Below are 12,580 nucleotides of genomic sequence, written 5' to 3' on the forward strand. Positions count from 1 at the left end.
CCACTCTCTCTCACCACTTCTTTTCAACTTCATGCTGGAAGTTCTTGCTGATGCAATAAAGCAATAAAAGGAAATAAAGACATACAGATTGGGAAGAAAGAAAACTATCTTTGTTTGCAGATCATATGATCATTTGTGTAGCAAATCTGAAAGAACTGACAAAAAACCCTCTGGAACTAGCAAGCCATTTATATCAAGGTTGCAGGATACAAGATTAATATACAAAAGTTAATTGCTTCCTGGATACCAACAATGAACAAGTAGACTTTGAAATTAAAAACACACTACCATTTACATTAGTACCCTCCAAAAATGAAATACTTAGGTTTAAAGATAACAAAATATGTGTAAGATCTTTATGAGGAAAACTACAAGACTCCAATGAACAAAATCAAAGAACTAAATAAATGGATAGATATTCCATGTTAATGGATAGGTAGTCTCAATATTGTAAAGATGTCAGTTCTTCCTAACTTGATCTATAGATTTAATGCAATCACATTCAAAATCTCAGCAAGTTATTTTGTGGACACCACCAAAATGATTCTAAAGTTTATATGGAGAGGCAAAAGACCAGAATAGCTAACACAATATTGAAGAAGAACAAAATTGGAAGACTGATGCTATCTGACTTCAAGATTTATGATAAGGCTACAAGTTCAAGTGTGATATTGGTGAAAGAACAGACAAATAGATCAGTGGAACAGAATAGAGAGCCCAGAAACAGACCCCTATAAATATAGTCAACTGGTCTTTGACAAAAGAACAAAAGCAATATAATAAGGCAAAGATAGTCTTTTCAACAAATGGTGCTGGACTAACTGGGCATCCATGTGTAAAAAAATAAATCTAAACACAGACTTTACACACTTCACAAAATTAACTCAAAATGGATCATAGACCTAAGTGTAAAATGCAAAACTGTGAAACTCCTAGGAGGTAACATAGGAGAAAACCTAGATGATCTTGGGTATGGTGACTTTTTAGATACAACACCAAAGACATGACATGACTCATTAAAAAATTAATTGATAAACTAGACTACATTAAAATGAAGAACTTTTGCTCTGTGAAAGACAGTATCAAGAGAATGGGAAGATGAGCCACATACTGAAAGAAAATATTTGCAAAAGACATATCTAATAAAGGACTGTTATCCCAAATATATAAGGAACTCTTAAAAGTCAACAATAAGAAAGCAAACAACTTGATTAAAACATGGGCCAAAGATCTCAACAGAGACCTCAGCACAGGTAACAAATAAGCATATGGAATGATGTTCCACATCATTTGTCATCAGGGAAGTGCAAATTAAAACAACAAATAGATACCACTACACACCTATTAAAATGGCCAAAATCCAGAACACTGACAGCTCCAAACGCTGGCAAGGATGTGAAGCAGCAGGCACTGTTATTCATTGTTGGTGGGAAAGCAAAATGATACAGCCATTTTGAAAGACAGTTTGGTGTTTTTTTACAAAATTAAACGCACTCTTGCCATAAAATCCAGCAATCATTCTCCTTGTTGTTTAGACACAGGGGATTTATGTTCACACAAACCCTACACATGGATATCTATAGCAGCATTTTCATAATTGCTAAAGCTTGGAACAACCTTCCAAGCTTTTCCCTCCATTAGTAGGTGAATGGATAAATAAACTGGTGAATTTCAGACAGTGAATATCATTTCGTTAGAAGAAGAAATGAGCTGTTAAGCCATGAAAAGAAATGGAGGAACCTTAAGTGCATATTACTAAGTGAAAGAAGCCAATCTGAAAAGGCCACATTCTGTATGATTCCAACTATCTGACATTTTGGAAAAGGTGAAACTGTGGAGAAAATAAAAAGATTGATGGTTGCCTTGGGTGGGATGGGCTGGGGGAAGAATGAATCAGCAAGCACAGAGGAGTTTTAGGACCATGAAACTATTTTGTACAGTGATGGATACATGTTATTATACATTTGTCCAAACCCAAAGAATGTACAACACCAAGGTAAACTATTGGCTTTAGTGATTATGATGTGTCAGTGTAGGTTTATTCTTGATAACAAACACACCACTCTGGAGTTGGTGCATTGATTAATAATTGATAATGGGGGGAGGAGTTATGTTTGAGTGGGGGGGTAAAGGATTTATGAGAAATTTCTGTATCTCCTTCTCGAGTTTGTTTTAAACTTAAAACTGCTTTTGCATGTGCAGACTCAGTTCCTGGAGAAAGATGGCAACAGCCAAGAAGCAGAAACACTATGGGTGGGTGAAGATTGGCCCCTGCAATCTGGGGGACACTCTGGGGGTCGGGAAGTTCAGCAAAGTGAAGGCCCATAGAAACTTAGAATCCTGAAATTGGAACATTGGAGAGGAGACTGTGAGTTGACTTCTGATAGGCTATGAAGGATGAGACACAACTTCAAAAAGCAGAAAACTCTAGGAGCTGGAACATAATAGCCTGGGAGCAAGAAGTAACTCCCATGGATGTCACTGTGTGAGGGCACAGGGAGTAACTGATGCTCATACAAGGTGAACATTTGCTTGGTTCCCTGTCATCATTGTGTTCCATTTAAGAATTCTTGGATGGGACTTCCCTGGTGGCACAGTGGTTAAGAATTCACCTGTAAGGCTTCCCTGGTGGTGCAGTGGTTGAGAGACCGCCTGCCGATGCAGGGGACACGGGTTCAGGCCCTGGTCCAGGAGGATCCCACATGCTGCGGAGCTGCTGGGCCCGTGAGCCATGGCCACTGAGCCTGCGCGTCCGGAGCCTGTGCTCCACAACGGGAGAGGCCACAAGAGTGAGAGGCCCGCGTACCGCAAGAAGAAAAAAAAAAAAAAAAGAATTCACCTGCCAAGCAACTAAGCCCGTGCTCCACAACTACTGAGCCTGTGCTCTAGAGCTCACGAGCCACAACTACTGAGGCCGCATGCTGCAACTACTGAAGCCCACGTGCCTAGAGCCCATGTTCCACAACATGTTCACCGCAATGAGAAGCTCAGCCACTGCAATGAAGAGTAGCCCCTGCTTGCCGCAGCTAGAGAAAGCCTGTGCGCAGCAATGAAGACCCAACGCAGCCAAAAATAAATAAACAAATAAATTTATTTTAAAACACCAACAATGGCTTTTGTAACTTTTCTTTAAAAACGAAATAAAACTACAACAACAAAATGATCCGAATAAATTATATTTAACTAGAATCAGCAACTTATTGCCTTATAAAGTAAAAGTGCTACATTTTTGGTAGTTTCAGCTAGTCATAAAATGTTTATTTTATAGTGGACTGTAAGTTCCATGAAGACAAGAACTGTGTCTGTTATGTTCATTAATACATACCCACTGTTAACAAATGCTTGGTTTATCAGAAGGGCTCAAAAATATTTTTTGAAAGGATAGTTTTCATTAAGCCTATTAATTATGCTAAAATTATGTACCAAAAGTATTTATCAATAACCAGAATTCTTCGAGTTAGAATGCCTCCTTTTTGGTGGCTAGAGGTTGAGGAAGGAATAATCCAGAGAGAGAAAGAGATTCTATGTAAGTCATAGAATCAGTCATAGAATCATAGAACTCAGATCAGTTTCCCCAGTCCAACAGCCTGGTTTCTAGAGAAAAAAGCAGGAAGGAGCAAAGTATTGGAGAGATGAAAAGGCAGGAAGAAGAAGGCAGAAAGAGAAAACAAGTAAGAGAGGCAGAGAAAGAGAAAACTCTTCTTTCATTAGGAAACTGCTGGGGCTTCTTTTACTTAATCCTTTAAAAAGTGAGAGGGAGTGCAACTAACTTATTTGGGGAAATACTGTTAGCAGAATGGAGAAATGAGTCAGGGAAGAGATGGAAGGAAGGAAAAGGTGCATCATCCATCCATCTAACCAAAGGTGCCCACATGGTTACCATGTGGGCAACCACAGCTTAATCCCTCTAGGGAACAGTGTAGCCATCTTGCCTCAAGTGCTGTGTCTTTACCCACCAACTCCCCCAGTCAGAGATGAAGAGCTGCTCCAATGGGAGCCTTGATCGCCTGGCACTTCTGGCTTGCTGCACAGGTAGGCAGAGTGGAGTCCTGCAGCCAGAGGGACCCCTTAGGCAATGAAATGCAGGTGCTGGAAATTTAAATCAGATTAGCATGCACAGGCATGTAAGGGACAAGGCAATATGAATGGAGACACCAACAGCAACTGCTCTAGTTTGCTTGTTAGAATAGAGAGAAAAAATCATAGAGATATTAAATAGACATTTATGTTTATTTTCTGCTGTGTTTCAGAATCTGGAATAGCTACTCGTATTCAGGCAATCACTAAATGTTTCTTGAACTTGTTGATGTCTTATGACTGTCCATCTCAACTGAATGAGTGGATGAGTGAATGGATAGAAAATTGAAGTCTATATGGTTGATTGTCAGGATGATACATTAACTTCTGTTAGAAACTACTCTGGTGCCCTTTGTCATTGGGAGCCCGTATTTCAGAGCTAAACCTGTGCTGAGGACAGACCCTGTCAACTTGTAAGTGCTGATTAACAATTAGCTTTATGGGGCTAATCCATATACTTTAGAATGGAGACTCAATTTCACCTTTTTGAAACAAAAATAAAATGGAGAACTACACTTACAAAACGCGTGCATCAGTTCTCTTGGTCATTATCTAAACCCTGTCTAATGCCAAGTATGGGAAATAGGTGAGGGTTGTCCCGACTGAATGATTTTCTGGGGAAGCCTTGAGCCAGGAGTGACAAAAGACATTAAAGTAGGAAGTAGGAATGCATGAAGTTACCAAAAGTAGATATTTTAAGGGCAAAATCAGCAGTAGAATAAGCAGTCCAATGTGGAATCACCAATTCAAGTAAACAGTTAGAATGTGGGTAGAAGTCAAAAAGAGATGAAAAAATTAGGGAAACTAATCAAAACTAATAAAAAATGAATGCTGAAATGGGTCAACAGAAATCAGGCCACCAGAAGCCCTGAGCTATGTCTTACGATGTGGTTTGAACGTTGATATATGTAGAGTCTATGGACAACTGTCATGTAAACCAGGCCAGAGGATGCCAGTGTTCTCTTTGGGGAAGCAAGACCAAATTTCCCTCCTTTGGAGTTGGGGAGGGAGAAGCATGCCCACTTCCTCTGCCTGCCCCAGGAGGCTGACATGGTCCTACTCCCCTCATGGAGGCTTATCACCAGACATCAAAATAAAACTGGAGTGCAAGTGTCTTCAAATCCAGATCACACTTTCAGGTGGGGTGTATACTTGATATGTTATTTACAAAGAAAATATTTTATTTTATCTTTTTTTCCTTGTAGTCTATGAAACAGTGTTTGCTAGAAGAGAAGATTGGCAAGGATTAGAAAGAAGTGAGCTCCTTAAGTACTTCAATGACTGTGGTCATTTCCCAATGCACCAGCAAATTGATGAGGTTTGGGACCTGGTCCATAGAGGTATTTTCTCATTTCTTTTTTTGCTTTCTCCTTTCTTTCTTTCCTCCCTGTTTTCCTCCTTTGTTCTTTCCTTCCTTCTCTTACTTTCATTAAACTTGTCTTATAAGTCCCTTTTTTTCAAATTTTCAAAACCTGATTTTAATATATATGAAAGAAGAGATTAAAAGAACAGGTTAAAAGAAGTTAATACGGTAAAATTATTTTTAGAGAGGTAGAAGAGATTCTTTAGCTTTTTAAGCTTTTAATGTATTTTTGATACAATATAAGTTATGTCAGGATATATTTTAAACCACCGTGTATTTTAAATACTGATGCTAAAATGATTTCTGCTGAATAGATTTGGTACCAAAGAATATAGTCAAGTTTAAATGTTTAAACATTATCAATTATTTCTATACAATAGATTTTCACAGTTAGAAAATCATTTCTTTTCTGAACAGTCAATAAGTGAAATGATAATATTGTTTTTGTATGGGAATATTTAGTAAGTTAACTGGAGCAACATTTCTCCATTCTCTAAAGATTAGTAATGGAGTGGAAATTGTCACCAAGGTATGGGAAATCTCAATGAATTTTCCTTAACTCCTTAAGATTCTTCTCATCATTTCTTTCTGTGTCCACACTAATGCTACGGTTGGCTGCCATGTTTAAAGATGATGAATGATGTACCCGTAATTTAATTGAGAGGAAAAGATAAACAAGCAAAACAAAATATTTCAGGATCTTTTTTTTTAATAGAGGTGAAGGGCCCACATACCAGTAGGAAGGTATGATTAATGTCAGAGTGACAAGGTTGAAGCTTCATTAAAGGTTGAAGTTCTCTTCCTTTGTTAGTTCTTAGTGTAATTATCTAATTCTTTACCTATGTATGGACTTTGCTTTGCCACTGCTGAATCCCTAGCACCTAGAAAAGATTTCTAGACTCTTGGTAAATATTTGTTCACAGTCTGGAGAAGCATCCAGATCATGTTGGATGTTTAAGCAAATTTTTCCTGATGACAAAAACATTAAATATTTATTATAGAAAATATGGGAATATAGAAATATATAAGATTACTAACAAATAGCAATTAACATTTGATGTTCATCATTCCCAGTTTTTTTCTGTGCATATAACATTTTTATGAAAATTGGAGTTTTCTAAATACTTGAAAATCTACTTTTTTGCTTAACAATACTCATTAATTTCCAAGCCATAAGTATCTTTTACAACATTATTTATGATAGAGTAATAACCTATCATAAGGGTATGATGTATTTACTGTTTATATTTAAATTCTTACCATTTTTCTTTATAATAAATAATAATAAAATTTTAAAAATTGAATGCAGCAAAATAAAATCAATTAGCGATTTCAGAAACTTATACTTCAGAAACTTGGTAATTTAAAATATGTTTTTCTTCAAATTAACAGTTTCATAGTGATATTTTCCTTCACTGATTATTTTGGAGTATATCATAAAGGCTTAGGTTTAGGGCATGGCTTAGTATTAGCTTGCCTGGATTTAATTCCTGGCTTCAGCACTTATTAGCTGTATGTCTTTGGACAAGTTATTTATCTCTGCTATGCCTTACTTTATATATATGTAAAAGGAAGATAATACTCTCTAAGTCATTGGGCTGTTATGAGATTAAAATGAAATAATTCATGTAAAACATGTGGCCCATTATAAGTGCTGAATAAGTGTTTGCTATTATTATTATTAAATAATTTTAAGTATACTTAGATAATTATGAAAATTAATTTTCATAATTTTTATTTTGAAAATGTTAAAATGTTGAACCTAGTTGTTGAATGACGTATTTCTATAGAGATTTTTGTATTGAATGTTATCAACTGGTTTACACCCATATCATCTCTTGCTTACCATAATGACCTGTGTGCTAGAGAAGATGATATGCTCATTTTTGTTCATTTTACAAATGAGAGAACTGAGACTTAGAGACCTTTTTAAATCATTAGGAGAGCAGAAACTATCCCTGGTCTCTTCAAGTCAAGTTCAATGCTCTTTCCATTTTACTATGTGGAGTAAAATTTAAAAGTTCAGTGTTACAAAAGCATAATTAGATAGATGGTTAAAATATTCTTGACAGAAAGTATTGCCTTTTATTGATCTTTCACAGACTAGATAATGCCTTGCAATATAGTAGGTTTTCTGAAAATGATTTACTCTATTAAATTTCTTATTAAAACTAGAATTTTCAAAAGAACAGTTAGTGTAAAACATACTGTTTTTATTATACTGCCTAAAATTGGGAAGCTTTCCTTTATAGAAAGAAGCCACTCTAACATAATTTAAAATATATATCCAATTATGCTGCTACATCCAGTTCAAAAATTCTAGTGGTTTATAAGAAGCTTTAATTTAAAATGGAGATATTCTAAAATAATGGAAAGAAAACAGAAAATTTATGGGAAGTGGAGCTAAATTAATGTTTTCTGCTTGCTTCTTCTAAGAGAATCTGATTTTATGCATTTTGGATTGTCAATCTTCTTCATTCATACTGACTTATTTGATTGTGGATAATAGCTCCAGATGTGCAACCTACACATTTTTTCATCCAGTAGAATATTTCACCTAACCCATAGGTACTTAATTAAACTGATTAACTTCGTCAGTGTAGGACACCAAGTAGGTCAAAGTTCCAAAACTGTCTGTATGTGTTCAGGTATTTTTAGCTTTTTTTTTTTTTTCCATTTTTTTTCTTATCACTATGGTAACAAAAAATTGTGACTGAGGATGTGATTTTTGTCTGAAAATCTTCCTTTGGGATAATGAAGCCCCTTCAGACTACATGTCGTGGCTGATCTTAAAAGCTGAAGACTATGCAAACATGAGAACCTTTACTTGATATTCATTTACATCTCAACAAATGAAACTAATAACAATAGGATGGCATATCTCAAAGGAAACAAAATCATAATCTGATTCTATATTATCTATTCTCATATCTAACTAATTTTAGAAGTTTGAACTTTGAAGGTTTTCCAGTGTTTTCTCAACACATAAATAGAACTTTTAGTTTGTTTTCTGCAATTGAAATGAACTCAACAATGAAGACAAATCCACTTTCACTGTGGAGCCCTAGACAAAAATGTTATAACCCGAAATACCCTCTGCATCTGAAGAAACAATGGTCTGAGATAGGATGTGAATTATTTCAGCCTCCCTGACTAGTTGGTGGCAAACTGTAACTGTATCCTGGGCCTCCTGCTCCTCAGGGCACAGCTTTACCCACTACAAGCAGACAACACTGGATTTTCTGTTATTTTCTCAAGATATGGCTTTATGTTATTAAATGGAGAGCATATAATGAGTTTCCCCTAAAATTGTTTTCATATGAACAAACTGTCTAATAATAAGATTTTTATTTTTTTTGTGTGGTATGCGGGACTCTCACTGTTGTGGCCTCTTCTGTTGCGGAGCACAGGCTCCGGATGCGCAGGCTCAGCGGCCATGGCTCACGGGCCCATCTGCTCCACAGCATGTGGGATCCTCCCGGACCGGGGCATGACCCTGCGTCCCCTGCATTAGCAGGCGGACTCTCAACCACTGCGCCACCAGGGAAACCCTAATAATAAGATTTTGATTAAGCATAGAAGGGATTAAAGAGGACTAAAAAAGGTAGTATTCTGGGGCATAAGAAATTTTAATGATAAAAGAGTGAAAGGAGATTGGTTCAAGATGGCAGAGTAGAAGGATATGCTCTCACTCCCTCTTTTGAAAACACCGGAATCACAACTAACTGCTGAACAATCATCGACAAGAAAACACTGGAACTCACCAAAACAGATACCCCATATGCAAAGACAAAGGAGAAGCTGCAATGAGAAGGTAGGAGGGGTGCTATCACAATAGAAACAAATCCCATAACTGCTGGGTGGTTAACTCACAAACTGGGGAACACTTATACCACAGAAGCTCACCCACTGGAGTGAAGGTTCTGAGCCACACGTCAGGGGGTCTGGCAATGAGAGGAAGAATTCCTAGAGAATCAGACTTTGAAGGCTAGTGGGATTTGATTGCAGGACTTCAGCAGGACTGGGGGAAACAGAAACTCCACTCTTGGAGGGCACACACAAAGTAGCGTGTGCATCGGGAGCCAGGGGAAGGAGCAGTGACCCCATAGGAAACTGAACCAGACCTACCTGCTAGTGTTGGAGGGTCTCCTGCAGAGGTGGGAGTCAGCTGTGGCTCACCAAGGGATAAGGACACTGGCAGCAGAAGTTCTGGGAAGTACTCCTTGGTGTGAGCCCTCCCAAAGTCTGCCATTAGCCCCACCAAAGAGCCCGAGCTCCAGTGTTGGGTCACCTCAGGCCAAACAACCAACAGGGAGGGAACCCAGCCCCACCCATCAGCAGACAAGTAGATTAAAGTTTTACTGAGCTCTGCCCACCAGAGCAACACCTAGCTCTACCCACCACCAGTCCCTCCCATCAGGAAACTTCCACAAGCCTCTTAGATAGCCTCATCCACCAGAGGGCAGACACAGAAGCAAGAAGAACTATAATCCTGCAACCTGCAAAACCTGCAAAACCACATTCACAGAAAGACAAGATGAAAAGGCAGAGGGCTGTGTACCAGATGAAGGAACAACAAAGAACCCCAGAGAAACAACTAAATGAAGTGGAGATAGGCAACCTTCCAGAAAAAGAATTCAGAATAATGATAGTGAAGATGATCCAGGACCTCGGAAAAAGAACGGAGGCAAAGATCGAGAAGATGCAAGAAATGTTTAACAAAGATCTAGAAGAATTAAAGAACAAACAGAGATGAACAATAAAATAACTGAAATGAAAAATACACTAGAAGGAATCAATAGCAGAGTAACTGAGGCAGAAGAACGGATAAGTGACCTGGAAGACAGAATGGTGGAATTCACTGCTGCGGAATGGAATAAAGAAAAAAAATGAAAAGAAATGAAGACAGCCTAAGAGACCTCTGGGACAACATTAAACGCAAAAACATTCACATTATAGGGGTCCCAGAAGGAGGAGAGAGAGAAAGGCCCCGAGAAAATATTTGAACAGATTATAGTCGAAAACTTCCCTAACATGGGAAAGGAAATACCCACCCATGTCCAGGAAGTGCAGAGAGTCCCATACAGGATAAACCCAAGGAGAAACACGTTGAGACACATAGAAATCAAATTGGCAAAAATAAAAGACAAAGAAAAATTATTGAAAGCAGCAACGGAAAAATGACAAATAACATACAAGGGAACTCCCATAAGGTTAACAGCTGATTTCTCAGCAGAATCTCTACAAGCCAGAAGAGAATGGCATGATATACATAAAGTGATGAAAGGGAAGAACCTACAACCAAGATTACTCTACCCAGCAAGGATCTCATTCAGATTCAATGGAGAAGTCAAAAGCTTTACAGACAAGCAAAAGCTAAGAGAATTCAGCACCACCAAACCAGCTCTACAACAAGTGCTAAAGGAACTTCTCTAAATGGGAAACACAAGAGAAGAAAAGGACCTACAAAAACAAACACAAAACAATCAAGAAAATGGTAAATGGAACATACATATTGATAATTATCTTAAACATGAATGGATGAAATGCTCCAACCAAAAGACACAGGCTTGCTGAATGGATACAAAAACAAAACCCATATATATGCTGTCTATAGGAGAAAAACTTCAGACCTAGGGACACATACAGACTGAAAGTGAGGAAATGGAAAATGATATTCTGTGCAAATGGAAATCAAAAGAAATCTGGAGTAGCAATACTCATATCAGATAAAATAGACTTTAAAATAAAGAACATTACAAGAGACAAGGAAGGACACTACATAATGATCAAGGGATCAATCCAAGAAGATATAACAATTATAAATATATATGCACCCAACATAGGAGCACCTCAATACATAAGACACCTGCTCACAGCTCTGAAAGAGGAAATTGACAGTAACACAGCAATAGTAGGGGACTTTAACACCTCACTTTCACCAATGGACAGACCATCCAAATAGAAAATTAATAAGGAAACAGCAGCTTTAAATGACACAATAGACCAGATAGATTTAATTGATATTTATAGGACATTCCATCCAAAAACAGCAGATTACACTTTTTTCTCAAGTTTGCATGGAACGTTCTCCAGGACAGATCACATCTTGTGTCACAAATCAAACCTCAGTAAATTTAAGAAAATTGAAATCATATCAAGCATCTTTTCTGACCACAATGCTATGATATTAGAAATCAAGTACAGGGAAAAAAACGTAAAAAACACAAACATGTGGAGGCTAAACAATACGTTACTAAATAACCAATAGGTCACTGAAGAAATCAAAGTGGAAATCAAAAAATACCTAGAGACCAATCACAATGAAAACACGACAATCCAAAACCTATGGCATGCAGCAAAAGCAGTTCTAAGAGGGAAGTTTATAGCTATACAAGCCTACATCAAGAAACAAGAAAAATCTCAATCTAACACTACACCTGAAGGAACTAGAGATAGAAGAAGAAACAAAACCCAACATTAGTAGAAGGAAAGAAATCATAAAGATCAGAGCAGAAATAAATGAAATAGAAACAAAGAAAACAATAGCAAAGATCAATAGAACTAAAAGCTGGTTCTTTGGGAAGATAAACAAAATTGGTAACCATTAGCCAGACTCATCAAGAAAAAGAGGGAGAGGACTCAAATCAATAAAATTAGAAATGAAAAAGGAGAATTTATAACAGACACCACAGAAATACAAAGCATCCTAATAAACTAGTACAAGCAACTCTATGCCAATAAAATGGACAACCTGGAAGAAATGGACAAATTCTTAGAAAGGTATAACCTTCCAAGACTGAACCAGGAGGAAACAGAAAATATGAACAGACCAATCACAAGTAATGAAATTGAAACTGTGATTAAAAATCTCCCAACAAACAAAAGTCCAGGACCAGATGGCTTCAGAGGTGAATTCTATCAAACATTTAGAGAACAGCTAACACCCATCCTTCTCAAACTCTTCCAAAAAATTGCAGAGGAAGGAACACACCCAAACTCATTCTATAAGGCCACCATCACCCTGATGCCAAAACCAGACAAAGATACTACAAAAAAAGAAAATTACAGACCAATATCACTGATGAATATAGATGCAGAAATCCTCAACAAAATAGTAGCAAACAGAATCCAACAGCA

The 12,580-nt window shown here is 37.3% G+C and overlaps 1 protein-coding gene across 1 annotated transcript in view; it reads left to right on the forward strand.

The window, feature by feature from the left end:
• The window catches only part of IQCM (IQ motif containing M), a 361,372-nt gene that overhangs the window by 157,528 nt on the left and 191,264 nt on the right, over positions 1-12,580 (forward strand). The window contains 1 exon segment of the mRNA XM_032632005.1: positions 5,283-5,417. Within this exon segment, the coding sequence (XP_032487896.1) occupies positions 5,283-5,417 (135 nt within the window).

The sequence above is a fragment of the Phocoena sinus genome, chromosome 5 (genome assembly GCF_008692025.1).
Source record: "Phocoena sinus isolate mPhoSin1 chromosome 5, mPhoSin1.pri, whole genome shotgun sequence".
In the NCBI taxonomy this organism is placed as follows: domain Eukaryota; kingdom Metazoa; phylum Chordata; class Mammalia; order Artiodactyla; family Phocoenidae; genus Phocoena; species Phocoena sinus.